At 35.2% G+C, this 19,484-nt stretch overlaps 1 protein-coding gene across 1 annotated transcript in view; it reads left to right on the top strand.

Annotated features, from left to right (window-relative positions):
* Positions 1 to 19,484, top strand: part of ZPBP (zona pellucida binding protein) — a 31,385-nt gene that overhangs the window by 10,419 nt on the left and 1,482 nt on the right. Inside the window, exons 4-7 of the mRNA XM_064505474.1 lie at positions 7,543 to 7,692; positions 9,556 to 9,774; positions 12,471 to 12,547; positions 14,924 to 15,101. Of these exons, the coding sequence (XP_064361544.1) occupies positions 7,543 to 7,692; positions 9,556 to 9,774; positions 12,471 to 12,547; positions 14,924 to 15,101 (624 nt within the window). The remainder of the gene's footprint in view (positions 1 to 7,542; positions 7,693 to 9,555; positions 9,775 to 12,470; positions 12,548 to 14,923; positions 15,102 to 19,484) is intronic.

Raw genomic sequence — 19,484 nt, 5'->3', positions numbered from 1 at the left:
ACTTATTTTCTAACATACTCCCTGACCCTCCGTCCCAAAAACAAAGAAGCGTGAAGGTTATAAAGGTGGGAAGGTAAAAGAAGGAGAACTAACTGAGGCTATTTTGTGATTGTATATATATATCGTATAAATTAACTTTCAGTATAAGAAAATATAAAGGGATAAATAGAAATAGATAAAGAGATAGATAGAATGAAACACATCTGCAGATCTCTGTAGAGAATGGTGCCATCTTTGAAGAGTACCAGACAGAGCAGGGCATGTGGCAAGCAATACTTTCATAATTTTCATAATTTCCCTTGTTGCAACTTGTCATCATTACCTCTTGTCCTTTTGCTGCGCACATCTTGAGAACAGTCTGGCTCCATCGTCTCCCCCTAGGTAAGGAAGACTGCAGTTCCCTCCTTAGATGTCACTAGGCTAAGAATCTGTTTCCTCAGCCTCTTGTCACATGCTCCAGTTCCCTCATCATCTCAGGGGCCTTCTGCTGGACTTCCTATGGTTTGTTAGTGTGTTGTACTAGGAAGTCAAAACTGGACACAGTGTTCCAGAGTGCTTTCATGTGTGCTGAGCAGGGGGGGAATAATCGCTTCTGATGTGCTGGCTATAGTCTTGCTAATGCAGCCCAGTATACAGTTGGCCTTAATTGCTGCAAAAGTGTGCTTGTGATTCATGTTCAGTCTAAAGTCCACTAGGACTCCCAGGTCCTTTTCTGCAGAGCTGTTTCCAAGCCACCTGGTCCCCAACTGCTTATGTTGCTGCTGTTATTCTGTCCCAGGTGCAGGACTCTGCATTTGTCACTGTTGAACTTCATGAGGTTTTTGACAGCCCATTTCTCTAGCCTTGCAAGGTCCCTCTGATTGGCAGCAAAGTCCTGTAGTGTATCAGTTTATCAGTGCCCCCTCTTCCTCCCCCTTCAATTTGGTGTCTTCTACATACTCGATGAAAAGGCATTCTGTCCTGTGGTCCAGGTCACTGGTAAAGATGTTAAGCAGTACTTGTACCTGTATCAGCCCTGAGGAAAGCCACTCATACCTGTCTGCCAGTTGGACTTTGAACCACTGACTTCTATTCTAAACGATGATACAGCCTGTTTTACACTCACCTTGTATTCCACTCATCCAGTTCATATGTCCCTAGCTTGGCTACAAGGATGAAATGGGGAACTGTGTTCAAAGCCTTGCTAAACTTTTCTGGTGTAGACATCTATTGCTTTACTGCTTTTCCTTCATCCTTGGAGGCAGTCATTTAATTCCAGAAGGTAGTCCTGTTGGTCAGGCATGATTTGCCCATGACAGATCGATGCTGCCTGTTCCCAGTCACTGTCTTGTCATGCGTGTGCCTGGAAATGGTTTCCAGGAGGACTTGTTTCACCATGTTTGCAGGGACTGAGGTGAGGCTGACTGACCTGTGATTCCCTGGATCCTCCTACTTGCCTGTTTTGAAGAAGGGTGTATTGTTTGCCTTTTTTCAATCACTAGGGACCTCATCACCAAGACTTTTAAAACAGACAACAATCATTAGTTAGGCAGCTTGCTCAGCATTCTCAGATAGGTGTCATTCTTTTCCATGAAGTTGTGTATGTCCAGCTCACTTGAGTAAGTCCCTAACACCATACTCTAGGAAAAGCGTTATCTCCCTTAAACTCTGGGAGAGCCTGACAGGGCAACTGGAAACCAGACCTTGCCAGGGAAGATTGAAACAAAGGTGGCATTGACCCCTCCAATGTTTTCCAAATCCTTTGTCTGTAGCACACCCACCCCATTCTGTCCTGGGTCAACATTTTTGTTGCTTTCCTTTAGCTGCAAATGTTTTTGCTGGGTCTTCACACCCCTTGCCAATTTCAGCTTATGGTTCATCTGCTCACAGCTAATGTAAAGCTGACTTTATTTTTTCAGAAACATGCCTCTAATGAAATCCTTGTCCTAACTTGCTAGTGTGGCATGAAAATGCCAAATCACTGTTTCTGAGTGGAATATGTTCTTTTTCGCAGGTAATAAAGGATATCTTAGAGATCATGACCTGCTAATCAGCAATATCTTTCCAAGTTTCAGCAGGGGATCTGAGTGTTATTTTTTTGTCTCCTTCCATGTGTATCTAATTTGCCCTTCAATATCATCTCCTTTTCAACATGGTGATGTTGAAATTTGTAAACCTTTTTTGTCTCTTACTTTAGTTTACAGTTTAGGTTATGAACCATCCATCCTTTTACAGTAGCAGTGTTTTCAAATCCTATTTGCTTTCCTCTCAGTCTATGCTAGTGTCTATCAGAACTCTATTCTTGGTCCTCTTGTATTTTCAAGTAACTTTTTCCTGTCACACAATCTGAAACACCATTTTTCACCATAGAGATTCTTAGTTCTTAATCCTCTACATGCCATCCTTCATAGTAGAGTATTTCACATTTCCGTAGCATCTAACATGTTTTTGTTCTGAGTCTGCTAACAGGTTTAGCCCTCAGAAAGCATCTTTAGTATTTTTGCCTCAAAGAGGTACAAGTATTTTTGCTTATACTTCAGGCTGTGGGCTGTGTCATCTTATGTGAAATTGTTCATCGGCCTTGGGATGGATATACACTGGTTAGCTGTGTCCCCTGTATTGTAACTGATATATTTTGATGCCCAGTCTGTGATGCATGACAGATACATTATCAGGGATATTGTCATGTGTATTAGTACTGAGCTTAATCTGATCAGACAGAACACAACCTCCGTATTCACAATTAACAATAAGTTGCTCTTTTCATTCTACTGGCTTCTGCTTACCTAGACTGCAGTTTTGACAGTGATAACTATATAGAACAGAACCATAGAGATCTCAGACTACCATTTGACAGGTTTAAATTTATTCCTGCAGATTGCTTCAGTAATATCCCAAGTTGCTATGCCAACCTTAGCACAAAACCTAGGGTGGCAGGGGTTCTTGGCTCTGTGGAAGCTTTAGGTTTACTAGAATCAGCAGCAGGAGGACAAAAATGTTTCAATAAAAGAAGAAAGCCTGTGCTTTTCTGACATAACATTCTATAGAGATGAGAGGTTTTATAAAAATAACTTATTTAAAAAAAGTGGTAATGAGAGGATGTCAGCTTCAGCTACCACAACAGGGAAAATACTTTTTGGGTAAATATCACAAAGCTACTTCTCTGTCTCCTAGGTCTGTTGTCACATCCTGCTTTTTCCACACAAAGAATAGAAAGTATAAACAGACAAAAGAACAATCTAAATTTCTAGCTTAAGAAGTGTTTGCTTTGTAAAAAAAATATGATCGCTTGGCCTGTATTTGGAAAGGTTCTAATCCACTTCTAGTGACAAAAAATTGTCTGGCTTTCAGAGTGACTAGTCAGTCTTCTACTATCTATGATAGAGAGCCTCCATATAAGTAGGAAATTAAAGTTCATAAAGCTTGCATGATATATTATTTCATACTTTTCCAATGGGGTTTTTGGAAAGGGAAGAATCTTTTCAGTGGGGATGTAGAATTGTGGATCCAGTTTTAGGAAAGGCTAACAGAAATACTGCTTATTGAAACACTTCAAAATAACTGCAATTATTTCAGCATAAGATCTGTAGTAAATGAGTACATTCATTGTACTGTCATAGCTGGAAAAATCAGACCCCCCTTCTGGCACACCAGCCCTTGAGGCACACCTTAAGAAGGTGTTTTGTGCCCCAAAAGTTTGTCTAACTATATACTTAGAGCATTGTGACTACAGTAAGAACTCACAAAGACCAGTAAACACTTTTTTTTTCACCTGAAGCCATTAAAAAGCTTTTTTTTTTTTTTTGAATAAGCAGCTTTGTTCAAAGATAGTTCCAAGTCCACTTATGTGCAGTGGAAAGAGTAATGAAAAATTAAATACTGCACAAAATGTAATTTTAAATCATTATAACTTTAAAATTAGCAATCATTTTTCTTGAGAGTTAGCGTAGCAACTCTTCTGTTGGCAATTGTACTTTGAAGTTTTTAAACATTAGCTGTTGGGTTAGTTGAGAATAAGAGTTTTTCAATATGCACTTTAAGTAGAGAAAAAAAACTTTACTTCTGATTTTCAGCATCTTAAAGTTTTACTGCATAAAACAGCTTTTTTGGTGGTGTTCTGAACACTTAAGTAGAACAGAAAAAGAATAGAAAGCATTGCAATCTTAAAAAATTTGCTAATATTAACATTGGAATCAGCTTGCTCTAGTTTGGTGAGAAGGAATCAAGCAACTTGGATTTGCAGGAAAGTTACTGCTTTTTATACACATTGTCACCTAATACATGCACAGAAGAAGTGTTTATGTGAAGGGATGGTTGTGATTATCATTTTATAAGAGAGAAAAAAAGTGTGTATTATAGTTTTGTAAAGCAGAGCACTTCAAAAGCAACCGACAAACTAAATACCTGCAGCCAGCTTCTCTATTATGATCTAAAACCCCAGATATGCTAAAACCTGTTATTGCTATATCAAACAGTTCTTATGTTTAGAGGGAAGGAAGAAGAATCAGAGGAAATATAAAGCTGATTTTAGCAGATGTGTGTATCTGCATACTCATGCCATCCTTATAACTGATGCCTCCCTTTCTGCGTGTTACATGAGAGTCTGTCAGAGTCCTGCCTGAGAAATTTTGTAAAAACAGAGTAGGCAGCATTTCAGTCCTAAGAAACTTTTCAGGTGGATTCATGTCTGTTATATACTGTTTATTATATACTAGCTTTTGTTCCTGTACATGCATAATTCACCACCAATTTACCTATCTGAATATCTTTAGATATTAAATATTTAAATTTGAATACTCGCTGTAGTTTAATCTGAAGATTAGAATTTAAGATCTGGATTGATACCTGTTTCTGAATGTCTGAAAAATCTGTTTCTGAGAAGTCTAGTGGCCTGGTTCTGCTATCATTTACTCTGAAGACATCATCTCATATCATAGGAGTTGGTCTACTGTAAAATTGGGCTGAATAAGAAAGAGATTGGGTAGGAGGGTTGGGAGTAATTTCTTTTTTGCTCTGGAAGAACTGGAAGAAGAATTAGTCTATTGGTTTTAAGTTTAGTAAACACAGAAACAAAAATACAGGAATACTTAGTTTTAAATATAATTATATGGGTTATGGAAAGCTAAGGAATGTAGTCTCTGTCACAACATTCTGACAGTCATAGCTCTGTTGACAGTAAAATAGGAACTTTTTGCGTCCTTCTAGTTCCTAAGGATACTGGAAAATTGTCTAACTTCCTCTCTTAACGTAAATTAAAAAAGAACCTCAGTTCTGTTTTAAATCATGCCAGTTTTCACTGACCCCAGGGAACCTCTGAACTTGATTATATTCCTTTTGTCCATCATGCATGTGAAATGCCTCTGGTGTAAGAGAGGCATATTCAATCATATAATGTAATTCACATCAGAAAATGTGTCCTGCTCACCTATCTTACTGATCCTACTACAGCAGAATAACATTAAAAAACCCCATTAGATATAAGAAAAAAAAAAATTAAAGCTAATGGCCTTTTTTGTGAACTCAGATTCATCTGAGTAGGCAGTATTTATCCAGTATTTATCCCATGCAGCAAGGAATTTTAAGTGTGGTTGCTTTTAGAAAACTAAAGCACTAAAACACAGCTCTTTATTTTATGATCTGAAAGGAGATTCTTTGCACACAGATGTAGCATTAAAATAATTAGTGGTTATTATACTAAAATTCTGATCTTTTCTGGTATATGAAACATTCAAGTGTTCAAGGTAGAAAAAAATTCTAAAAATCAGTGACCCAATCCATCAGAAAAACTTTTACTTTCCTATTTCTACTGGTACATGTTCAAAACATATTTGTGACCATATCTCTTCACTGGATTTCCAAGCTTTGTCTGTTGTGGGTTTCTTGTCATTTTTGCAGTTTAGTAATGGAGTTTATAAGTATAGCAAAGTTGTCTGCGGTTCATCTTAAAGGTGCTCCTGCAATGCAGTCAATTAACAGTGTTGGTTCTTTTGGCTGATACAGAACAACTGAACACACCAGAGACCAGAGCTATAGTTCTTAAATCCGTGCTGGTTTTCAGACAAGATTTATCTATTAGCTATTCCAATGTAAAGTAGCAAATGACATCCTAGTTCATAGACACAGCATTTTCAGTAGCGCATCATCATATTGAAAACCTCTTCATCATCTAAAAAACAAAGGATAGCGTGCCATTGATTTTAGAGCCTAGGTTAACATGAAATCCCAAGCTTGTCAAGAGAATTTGCACTTTCAGTCTTTTTAATGATAGTCTTGATTTTGTCTGACACTAAAAGAAGCACTTGATTCCTTTTTTTTTTTTTAACCACAGTTGCATCCATGACAAAACTAAGTTAATTAAAAGCTTAAATAGTTTCATGAGGAGCAAAGTTGTGCTACACTCTCCTGTCAAGTATATACAAATGATGCACTTCAATCAGGCTGTTGTTTTTCCAGTACCTTTCTTAAAATCTCTCTCCAGGAAAATTAGGATGCATCTGCATCTGGTGTGATGTAAAAGGTCTAAATTACTTAGGAAGTTAATGACCTTTTTTTTTTTTTTTTTTTTTTTAGCCTCTGACAATGGAATCAGAAAACCATTCTCAAAATACTTCATCAGAGAGAATATTTTACCTTGAAATCTATTATAATTGATTCTAATCCAGGAGTTCCCAAGGTTTTCTTTGACAGCTGCCAGCAAGATGAGCTGCATATCTAAGAAACCCTGAACTATATTGTCACTGCCTGAGGACTTCTCAGGTCATGAAAGGGCTAATCAGCTGTCATCATGTAACCCATATCCAGGCTACATGGGACAGCTGTATGGCTCATCATCAGCACCCAAAGTCTGAATTCAAACAGTGCTTTTCCTTCTCTTTAAAAACCTAATTAAAGAGCCCCACTTACAATTTGTCCTTTAAAATAGGATTTCACTTCCCCTCTGCTTTGAATTAACCAAGGAGTTGTTTTCCAGACTTACGTCTCCATAATAGCACATATCTTTTTGGACAGAAAGATTATCTATCTATCATAAGCTTAAACATACATGACTCATTTTGGTATATACATACGATGTTTTTTTTGAATGTCTGTCTTAGAGTCCTTGTTTAACTAGAACTTCCTGTCTTTCCTACTTTGAAGTTTACTGCTTGTTAAACACCACCAGCAGCAAATTGGTAGAGGCAGTTCCTGAAGACTGAAAGGTTACTAATCAGTGTGACTATATAAAGGTAAATTGTAAAAACAGAATATATGCCCACTTTGCCCTATTTCTGGGAGTTTTCTGCTCTTGGAAGTGATTAGGTATTGTAGAAAACAATAGGTAGCTGAGATCAAATAAAAACAGTGACCTGATATTTAAAAGCTCAGCAGCAATAAGGCACATTTGCATAATGCAGAACTGAGTGACGCTCAATCATTTTCCGTTTCTAAGGAGTTTTGTGCCTTCAACTGAATCCATAATATTACTATTCTGTGCACAGTTTAACAGTACATAACCATTTGGACCCTTCTCTCTCCATTTTCTCATAATGACAGCTAAACTTATTTCATTATTGTGTTTACTAGAAAATAGCAGTGTGAAAATATCACCAACAGGAACTTTAATATTTAGACATTTCAAATCCAGCCAGAGTGGAGTTTACGCTTGTTCCCTCGTTTATAAGCTAACAGCAGAGCAACCTGTTAAAAACCTCATAATGAAATACCTTATTTATGGTAAGTTATCAAAGCTGGTAAGTGTGTCATTGCCTTGAAAATTATTTTAAAATGCATGTTGCTGTTTTTAAATAAGTAGGCTTATTTAGCATATAGCATGGAGAGGTAAAGTCATTCTGTTTCTCAGGATATATTGTTTCTAATAGTAGTTGCTACCAGACAGTTCATTTAATGTAATTTACAAAGCCCTAAATAAAGATCACTGGTTGACTGAGAAATTTATAAATACAGTTCTTTTAAAAAGAAATCTAAAACATAATGACGTGTAATGAATTGGGTAGGCAGTAATCCTCAAGAACATAAAAATAGTATAATTTTAAACTGAATTACTCCTTATGAAGTTAGTTGTAACAGAGCCACATGTATGTGTTTCACACTAGGTTAAAGTCTTAATTTGTAACATGACTGTGGGTTTTTTTGAGTACATATCTCATAATTATGTAATACTTGTAGCTCATTCTTTCCTGTTCTGGTTACATTTCCTTCAGTGAGGAGGTAAAACATCTTTGATAAAATGAAAGATTGTAAAGGTAACATTATTTATTCACTTCTAGCTTTTCTTCTTTAAAAGAAATTATTTTATTCTTGCAGACACCCAGGCAAAAGCTGCTGTTTGCCTTCAGTAGGAACTGTAACCTTAAATTTGAAATGCAAACTAATGCTCATTTAGAAACTTGGAGTACAGCAGAATGACCTAAATTAACCTCTGATGTAAATTAATTTGACTTTGGCATAGAATCCCTAATATAGAAAAACCATGACTTGTAGCAATTAGCCTGGTGGACTGAACTGAAAAGGAGGAAGTTTCTTTGAAACACAGTTCTTTCTGATGCAAAAATTTACAGAAAAAAAAAATCTGTAATGCATTCTTATATTCTTCAGCAAAGATCCAGTCTAAACATTAGCACACAAAATTGAAGTTTCATACAAATATACAAAAAACCCAGAATATGCAGCAGCAAGGGAAAGGAACTGTCTTAACTGGGTACCATATTCTGGATGTTCAGCTGTTTTATTTTTCTTTTTTCTTTCAGCTGGTTCAGTTTCTTCTTCATTCTTTTGCCCCCCCCTCCCCCATTCTCTTTTCGATGGTTCTACCCACCCCATGACCTCCATTCCTCATTTTGTTACCCCTGTTTTCTCAACTGCCCTTTAACCTGCTACTCTGTTGATCTACAGTTTATGTTTATAGAGTGGTTATCACAAAATAAGCAGGAAAATGCATTTTATGGTATGTTAGCATATTTGTAAAAGACATCCAGGTGTGCAGTTAGCTTCATGGTAGAGGAGAAATAGCTGATCCATCCATAAAGGTAAATTTCATAGCTATACAGTAGCTTGTTCGGGTACTCATACTTGTACAGAAGGAACTCCTGTTCATCTTATTAACTGCATCTTCCATCAGTCTTTGGGGAAAAAGATTCCGTTTTTAAGCCCTTTAAAATAGTTCTGTGATAGTCAACTAAGAAATATAAAATGCGCTATTATAACTGAAAATAATGTGTGAGATGAAATATTTTGCCACATACAAAAAGGCATTTTGCAACATACTTCTTAACTTCAGATTTCATATTCCTGTTGCTTTCACTGTTATTTCCTGTTGATTAAAAAAAAAAAATCCCACTAATAAAAGTAAGACTTACCCATGGATATAAATAAGGCTGTTGATTTGTAAAAATCTCTATATGTTTCCAACTGGCCCAGCATACATCAGTCTATCATTAAAAATTCTGTGGGGGTGCAAAAAAATTTTGTTTATAAATTAAAGATTTAAATAGGCAATTTTATTTTCAAATACAGAAATTACCTTCTACTTTTTACTTCATATATGGGTCTTATCGTCTTCTACATTTTTTCCTGCAGCTTATTCCGATCCTAATTATTACTATGAGTTTACAGTCCGGTATCATGCAGCCCCTTGCAACAGTATTTACAATTCTTCTTTTGAGAAAACATTGCTTCAGTTGCTAAGCCAACTTGTTGCTGAACTTTCTTGTGAGGTTACATTAATTAAGTCAGAATGTCATCATGTAAAAATGCAGAGAGCAGGTCTACAGAATGAAATCTTCTTTACATTTTCAGGTAAAATCTATCTTGCTTTTAAAGAATGTTTAACAATTTTATAGTTAATGAAAATTATTTTAGTGGAATATATTTACTACTTATATGCAGAAAATATTGTACGTGTTTAATAAAGTTTCTAGATTGTAAAAGTGCATCAAAGTATGTGAAATTCATGTCAATAGCAAAAAGATAAGTTGAGCTTCTCAAAAGTATGCCTTTTACGTTATTTCAGAGCAGTTTTAGAACTTCTCAGTTTGGGGTGGATCAGTGCATTTTTTATTTTTATATCATAAAACATTATCATGTCCCTCGTTGCACACCACCATGGGAAGAAAAGCAGTAAAGTGCATTTCCTAATGCCCTAGATGACTTTCATCTACCCATCTAGATCACTACACTACAAACAATTTCTAAATGATGGGCTAAGACTGGATGTCTAATTATTCAACAACTAAAGTTAAATGAGATGAATCTCCATACCTTCCCTTCTTTAACTGGCAACAATAGAAGAGGGAAGTTTTATAATTTTCAGGTTTTTTAATTGTCCTCAGAAAAAGCAAAAGGAGCCTAAAGGAGACCTGAGTAAAACTGAGTTGCCAAAAATATTGGATTGGCTTTGGTATTTTAAGTGTTTTCTTCTATAATGATTAAAAGCAAACAAGTACATGGTTTAGGCATATGTTGCTAAATTACAGGATATTTAAGGATACTTTCCGAGCTTCAGAAAGTAGTAATAATGTTTGTAGTACTAAGTATAAAATTTTAGGATAGGTGATATCTGGGTATGTTTATACATAAATAACTGGCTGTGAAGAGCTCACAGTGTCTTAGGCATTCACCTTCCTCAGGTAAAGTTCAATCATTAAAAGTACGTTTTCACTTGTTTTCATAAAATGTTTCTATTACCAGCTTTTCACTAAATGCAAGAACTGTGGAACTCAGAAATCTTAGTGTGGTCTCAGTCCAGAGGAGATATTTCGTTCTTTCTGAGACTTTCAGAATATTCCTTCTGAACGCTGAAACCACATGAAAGTCTTAACTCCTGTATGTTGTGAATGAGGTCTGAAAGTAACTGTAAAGCACTCCCAAACAATGGGTAGTTCATCTGAAGTACTTTATGTTATTAAAAGATCTAAATCCCAAAGAATTAAGAATTAATTAGAAATACAGTAAAGTATTATAATTGTTGAGCTGAATGTACAGATGAACATCTTTAGTAATTACCTGAACTTAGTTTCTAATTCTTTCAACTCTGGAAAGGCCACTGGTTTTGATACATTTCATATTAGATTAGTCACTATGTATCAAGACGTGCAATTTGAATAGACTCTTTCTTAACAAAGTATACCAATTACACTTCCTTTTCCCCTCTTAAAAACTAAATATAATTGCCCACAGAAACAATCAAATTATTATTCTATCATGATTCCCTGAAGACTGCATTTGTAATAAATAGCACTGACATACATGAAGAGTCTCCTTACTGATAGGATAGTCAGTTTAGATTAATTCTAGGGTTATTGAGACTATATAATGAGATTTAGCCAATAGGCATGCATTGCACAATGTTTGAGCATTAGGAGGAGAAACTCTCCAGTTAGAGTTTCATGTGGATTTAAAGGTTGATTCATGCCAGTGGTAAACTACAGATTCTTAAGTAGCTTGAGGCCTAATAAAATACTTTTGGCATTCTAAGCAGCATTTGGTGTTTCAGAATTACTTCCATTACAAAGGTGTTTAAAGCTTATATTATAAAGGAGTTAAAGTCACACATTAACAGATGGTTCTACTCTTAATATATGGTTCCTAAACCTAATGCCAGTTCTGGAAAGCAGTCCTTCAGCCACTTAGTTAACTGTTTCTCAGGCCTTCACCATGATGTGTTTGTACTTGTTAATTGGTCAGGAAATGGACCCATGCAAATGGATTACTAAAATGTGACTATGTGTTTTTCCTCTATCCATACTTCAAATCTTCCTTCAGTTCAATGTCTCATAGGGATTTCTATGAGAATAGAAGGGGTTGAGTGGGTGAGTATCAGGAATTGAGGTGCAAGAGGAGGAAAGCTCCAGCAGACGTATCTGTGAAGAAATCACATTCCACATGAATCCAACCAGGTTGAAAAACTAGTAGCTAAAGTAATTCTTTCTGTTCCATCATACTGTGCTATTCCCCCTGCCTTGCCAGAGTGGGGTGGAGTGGGGTGAGAGGGTGGTGTCTTTGAGAGCACTTGATATTGTCCTGATTGTTCTTGAGAGAAAATACAAGTTTCTTGCAGAAATAGCCCGAACCTTGAACTGTAGGGGTTCCTGGCTGACTGAATCTGTATAGGAACACAATGACAGGCAGGTAACAGGTAATTATAGAGGGGGTAACATTTCTATTGAAAGGATTCAAATATTTACAAATTTGGGAAGCTTTCAAGATTACACATTTCTGTGTCATCAGAATTTACAATTAAATGTCAGCTTCCATGAAATATTGAAATATATTGAAAACTAGATGTAGAAGATTCAGTAATGTGTTTTTTTAAAAACATTGCTGCAAATCAGACATCTGAATTGTGGAAGAAATTCCTACATACTTGCATCAGAGATGACCAGCATCTTAAACCAGTAAATCAAAAAAAAAAAAAAAAAAAAAAAAAAAAAAAAAAGCTTGGTGTTGACTTCATTGAATTTGTTCCTCTGTAAATAGACTGTATGTTGTTACAGTTGCTTCATTAGACAAAGAACAAAACAACAGACCATGTCAGCAAAGCACTTGTGACACATCTGAAAGATTAAGCAAGGTACAGTAGATAGAGGAATAAAAAGGCAACTATCAGGAATAAGCTACTCTAATAAAAAAGTATAATATCAACATAAAATATACTTTCTTTACTAAATTTAGAAATGAACAATTGGATATAAAATTTTTGTTAGTTAAAATTATGAACGTCCTGTTGGCCTTATGGATAAGGCAGATCACACTATCAGTCTGTATTGAGAACAGTGTTGATATTCATAACAGGCAGTGAGATAATTACACAGAAGTAAAATACTGGGAGTATTTTACTAGTAGCAGGACAATCAGGAAGCTTTGAACATGTACTGACTTATAAACATTTAACATGCTCTCTGGCAATGGAGAGTGCCTTTCCTTCACTTCAAAGTGATCCTATTATTGATCTGGTAAAATTTTATCTGCTTGCAGACTTTTGGCACTTACAGTAGAGAACCAGAAACCAGACTCTCGCTTTCTATGTGAATGCCCTAGCTGTTAATTCAGAAGAATTAACAGGGATATTCTAGAGGGGAAAGGAAAACATGGGGAGGAAAGGACAGAAGGAAGACATATCTTCTCCTAGAACAGAGGAAGTAAAGAAAAAGAGGAAGGCAGGGTATGAAAAGGGTGGAATTTCACAGAAAATATCTTAGGAGGAGAGATGATTGCTAAGGATCTTCTGGAAGGAAGTTATTGATGCATGGAGGATAAATACTGCTGCTGTCATAGCCTTCTGATACTATTTAGCGAAGTGCAAAGATGCATCTTTGCATTGGCAGTCATCTTCCTGCCTTGTCCTCCACACATTTAGCTGCTCCATAACACAATCCATAAGGAAGTTCACACATGCTTCATGTCACAAACATGCTGATGAAGTCTTCTATATGCTGCTGCATAGAAGGTTTAGGGCTTGGTTCTCTCTGGGTCATTTTTGCAAAGAGATGATAGCTGGTTAGAAGAGTCTTTTTTTCTTTCTTTCTTTCTTTTTTTTTTTAATGTGCCCACATTCAGAAGAAGATTCTGTGCATCCTGGGTATATTGTCCTGCAATTTGGACTAAGGCCCTAGAGGGAAGTAGAAAGGAGATCTCAAAACAATCTTGACCTTAGTGTTTCTGTGGACTTCCTCTAAACTCCCTCGTATTACACCAATTTTAGGTGCTCTATCTGTTCAGTATAGTGTTGGTTTTGAATGCCATTTTGAAGCATCTATCCTTTCCCTTCCATTGTCAAGAAAGAGCAGGTACATAATTCATGCTTTGGGATTCTGCTGGAGGGACTAGGAAGTCTAAAATATTTGGTATTCATTAAGCAACTTTCATCCTGCCCATTGAAAAAAATCCAAATTTTGTGGTAAAAGCTCATGCTCAAAGTTCATCTTTTTTCATACAGACAGGAGGGTCAAATTAAGATTGCAGAAACAGATTTTTTCTTGCCATTTTTGTAATTTGTGTATGCACTGGACTTTGCAAACCTATTGAAGTTTTTTTCCTCTTTTTCGATTTAGTTTTTTAAATATATAATTAATCCCTGTGAACAACTGTCTGGTGATACAGCACTGATAGTTCTTATTGTCAGACTTTTTCAGGTTGCTAATGGGTCTATTTTTTGTTACATATTTTATCTCTCTTAGACAGTTTATAATTCACATCTTTAATTTAAATATGATGACTTAATATCTTTAATATTCCAGTGGAAGGCATTTTATAAAGAGCTGTCAAAAAAATCCAGATAAAATGAACTTTTAAAAAGCATATGTTGCCTTTGGCTTGGGACATGGAACTGATACTGTTAAGCTTACTTGAATCCTAATTTTTCTATAATTTTATGCTGCTAGTTCTGCACTGATTGAAAATAATGTTTTTGCTATCTCGGACTGTATTTCTGCAAATCTCATTTAGTAAGGAAAATAGTCTTCTGTTATTACATTTGATTGATATAATAATCTCATTAGTTTACTTGGTTCTAAGAAAATTTTTGCATTTTCTTTTCATTGAATGGAGACAGGTAACATAGATGGAAGGTATTTTTGAAATATAAATGGGCCTAAATAATTGTACTTATGTAGGTGGGAAAGCCACAAGGCTATTGATTTTGGGCTGCAGATGTATAATGTAGGCAAAATTGCCATTGATTAACTTTCAGATTCTATTTATAGAGTCTTGACCACTTCCAGAGACATTGTATTAATTGATGAGAATTTATCTAAATTAAAAATAATGTATCCAAGAATACCATATTGTCCTGCTGTTTCTGTTCCACCTATCAGGTATAATCAAAAGATTTAGTAGTGCATTATTTAAATCTTGTGCCAGTCCTAGCTCATAAGCACATTCTTTGGTCTTTTTGTGTATTTTTACCTCTTTGTTACAAAGATTTTGAAAAAATATTCTTTCAATTTAGGCAAGATACCTCATAGAGAATTTTTTTAAGCAACAAGCAGAAATTACAAGGAACGGTTCTGAACCACTGCCTGAAATATACTACATTGAAGGTACTCTGCAAATGGTATGGGTTGATCGCTGCTATCCAGGATATGGAATGAATCCTGTAAGACATCCTGACTGCCCAGATTGTTGCGGTATGTGGCAAATTTATCATACAAAGTATTTAATATTATTAAGATGTATTTTGCACTGATTGAGTACTTGCTCTTCAACTTCATCAAATTGTTCAGCCATACTGGTTTGAATTTGATCTGGTCAGGTCTGTCCAGGTAACCAATACTTGTTACTGATCTGATTGATTTAGATCTTAAGCCCAACCCCTGATTTCTAGGGACAGTTTAAATTAAAATCAATCAGATTAAGTCTTTTTCCTTGGAGTTCACAAGAAAAGTCCATAACCTGACAAACTACCTTTGAAGTGCTATTTTTCAGGTGAGACAAACAAGACTGAATTATTTTTGTTCTTAAATTTATAAAAGCAGGGCTACTAATGCAGTGCTTTCCTACAAACTTAACAAACTTAAATGTTACATTTCAGCCCTGAATAAAGTGACAGTCACAGATGAAATAGTCTCTTTACATAACTTTGCAAAAGAAAGTTAAATTTGTAAATATCTGTGATCCATTTGGGATAAAATGGAAAAAGGTGGACTGAATTCTGATAATTTTACTTACACTAGTCTACATATTAAAACAAGTAAGATCACTCTCCATAGACACTAAGAATTGGATCATTATTTTAAGAAATATCCCCCCTCACCCCTGCAAAACATCATTCATATGATTCCCAAATCTTCAGGCGGAAGTCTCAAAGGATCAACAGAAGACAGACACATACAGAATAAATCTGTAGTCAAGCTTTTGATGGTGAAAGAAAATACTGGATTACATTTCAAAGACAGTTTAGAGAATGAAATACACTTTAAAAAGAAATGTTAAGATTATACAAGAAAATAGAAAACATAATGAGACAACTATAAAATTGCAGGACATGGGCAGTGTTTCTACATGTGATTTTTTCCCCCAATTTGTTCTCATTACAAGAAGAAACTTAAATTTGCTGATGGATGCCTTCTAGCAAAATGTAATAGATCATTTGGAAGGGCTAAATACATATAGAATTTATTACATTTATTGTACATCATTGTTGTATATGATCTCAAGGAAAGGGACATAAAAATCACTTTTAGAAAAGGTCTCTTCCTTTTAGGAAGTTTTGTTATGCACAGACTCTAGTTCTGTCATGGGCTTTCCTCCTTTTCTCTTTCCCTTTGGCAAAGGCTAGTTCCCATTAACACAACAGCCTTTAGCAATCCATATGTGCATATTACAAGATGATTATATTTTAATAATTTAAGAAGAAAGTGCTGTTTATGTTTTAAAATAATTTTGTTGTTAACCTATGCAGTCTTTTTCAAAAAGAAAAGTTCAGAAACATGAGGTAAATATATATAGTTACCAGTATTTGAGCTTCTAGTAGCTCAAACTAAATTTGAAGTATTACTTCATTCCAGACTAATTTGTATTCCTTTTTAAATTTAAAATAGAACTTTACTCTTAGCTGTAATGGTGTTTAACATCAATAGTGGGCATTAACACTTTTTTCTCATCTGCCATGCTCCTTCGCCCCTGGTACTAGACAGAAATTTTACATAGCTCCACCCTTTGGAAAGGGAGGGATCTTTTTGAAACATACATTTAATCATGGCAACATTTTGATAAACACGTTTCCATGGAAATATGGCAACAAGCAACTTTCTGGGTTATCCCATAGCAATTCCCCTTGCTCTTGCAGGAAACGGGTTGTGTAATCCTGCTAATACAGTTTTAAGGTCCATCTTAAAACTATCTGGGATGTTTGCTCTCTATTGCTGCTCTTGTTTCATAATTAGAGATCCAGCTTTCAGTCTAAATTTATTCATGGACATTTCTTACACATTTATCCTGATATAGAGCTCTTTAGCTTAAATAGATTTTTCCCTTGTTTTATAACCTGAACAAGTCATCCACTTTCAGTCTGCTTTCATAAGAGTCTGCATTCCTCCACCTTCATTTCATATGCTGCATTTTGAGTTTAATTCTCTTGCACAAGGATGACTAGAATTTCATGGTATTTCAGATGAGCTCTTACCACTACTTTCTACAATATTAGTGCTTTTTATTTTGGTCCTAAAATGATGCACCAGTACTCTGCTTCCCCTTTTCATTCTGACTTAGTGCTCACAGATCTCTTTAAACAAATTTGCAGGCCTTTCTCATTCTTTATTTCTTCCGGCCTATTTAAATCTTGTCCTTATTGACAGCATCTCCCAGTTTTGTGTCATCAGCACAGTTTACTGGGACTTGTGATAACCTTGTTAGTGAAAATATTTAATAAGATCTGTCTAAGAGTAAGCTCATGAGTAATCCCTTTAGCAATTCCTCTCTAACCCTTAGTTCCCTTTTGAAGCATCATTTACTACTGCCTTTTTTTTTCTGATTTTTATTCTAATCCTAATCTTCCATAATGTATTACATTTGCATGTGCTGCTTTATCAAATTCAAATTAATTAGACATCTTTATTATGAAACCACACTGAACTGCATCATTTTCAGCTTACCTTTATGTGCTTAAATGTTCATTCATGAAATCTTTATGTAGTCTTGGAGTCTGATCAGCTGATCTGTAATTTCCTGGATTCTTTTTTCCTTTTCTGAAATTCTATAATACATTTCTTACTTACCAGTCATAGGTTAGCACCAATCATAGGGTAGCACCACAGTTTTGTTGCAGACCTCAGGTGATAGTCTTACCCTTTCATATGCCATTTCTGTTTTGGAGCACTGAAAAGATAGTATTTAGACTTTTTAATTTAAGTGCATTAAATGCTGAATAGTGCATTTCTAGGCTCCTGGTCTCAATAAGGAGAAGACAAAACTGGAAAGGTTGTAAGGTAGGCTAACAATAACAGGGAAAAAAGATGAAATAGAGCATGCATATCTTCTGCAGAATTCATATACAGATCTACTCTATTTTTACTTCTTATACAGAAAAACAGGTGAATGTTCAGTTACTCCTGTTCTGTTGTATCTGTTATTTTATAGTATTAGTATTTAGTCTCCTGTTATATTCTAGTAGTTCTGGTTTCTCCATGCTGTTGCCCAGTGCTGCATGCACAATGCGTCATTTCTTTCATACTGCTATCACACAGTTTATGCACTAAATGTAACCCTTTCACTTACCATATCATCTATCAATCTAAATCTCCGATATTGGAACTTGCTTTCATTTGGTCCCCATAATCCGGTCTCACATTCTTTCATATCGTACTGTATCCTCATTTGTTTTTTCCCTTCTGCTTTTATATTAAAACAGCATTAAAGATTGAGCTATTGTCTCATCTTCTGCTCCCATTTTCTAGTCTAAGTCTCTTTGTGAATCAGTCAGGCAACCATGTTAACCTGATTAGTCACTGTGTGACATACATATCTTTAGAGAAATCTGTTTGGCACAAAGCACTGTCCAGTGGTGAAACATATCAAAATCTTGTTCATCAGGTACCAACCTATTAGCCTCAGGCAGAACCCTTTACTGAGTGATTTTCTAGAGGCCATAACTTCCAGAGGAGGAGTCACTACTGATTAATAATTCCATTTAGCCTCCTGCCTCTGTAAAGCGGTCTTCAATATACAGAACTGATGAGTCCAAACATCTTAGAAAATATTTCATATAATTTCTCACAATTTTAATGTTCTTCTACTTTTAAAGACCTGTTTTATGTTAAATGAAGCACAGTATTCCAGGATAAGTTAATTAAAATGTTTAGGTAACTGCTGCATGAGAGATAATCCAGCAGTAAAGTTTCCTTAACATAGTTGATTGAGTCACACATCAACAAAATCTTTAAATATAAGTTTTTTCCTGCTTTTAAAAATACTCCTTGTTTTCAGTTGCTTTTTGGTTGGATGCAGCCATGACATTAATATGGTACAAAATTTCTTACATTTTCTAGGGCTTTTCTGGAGAGACAACTTGATAACATAACTCATATTAGCTTCATGAATTACTTTTTTTTGTCTTGTATTATTATTCTGCGTAGCTTCATTTTCGAAGATGATTTTTAATAGACTAGATACTGAATGTAATAGTTCTAATTTTATTTTCTTCAGTTCCTTCACCCAGTAAGGTGATTACATTTTTGAAATGTAATAACTTGAAACTTCAAAAGGAAATATATTATTCAATATATATATATAATATATATAATATATTATTCAATATATTATTCAAAACAATACTGAAGCAGTCCTAAAAATCAGGAGAGAGTCAAAAATATCATTAGCTCAGTGTTTGTATCATAGGATACAAAACAAATTAGAATGTTACATGCGTTTAAACTGGTGAGGTGTGAAATGGCTAGTCCATAAAATATGCTGTAAAGATAGATTACTTTTCTAAGATGTTTATACTTTCAGAGTGATAGTGTACCAGTAGAAGTTTACATTCAGTGAAAAAGATTGAGACAAGTTGTATTTAC

The sequence above is a fragment of the Dromaius novaehollandiae genome, chromosome 2 (genome assembly GCF_036370855.1).
Source record: "Dromaius novaehollandiae isolate bDroNov1 chromosome 2, bDroNov1.hap1, whole genome shotgun sequence".
Taxonomy (NCBI): Eukaryota; Metazoa; Chordata; class Aves; order Casuariiformes; family Dromaiidae; genus Dromaius; species Dromaius novaehollandiae.
This window is presented reverse-complemented; position numbering and strand designations above follow the sequence as displayed.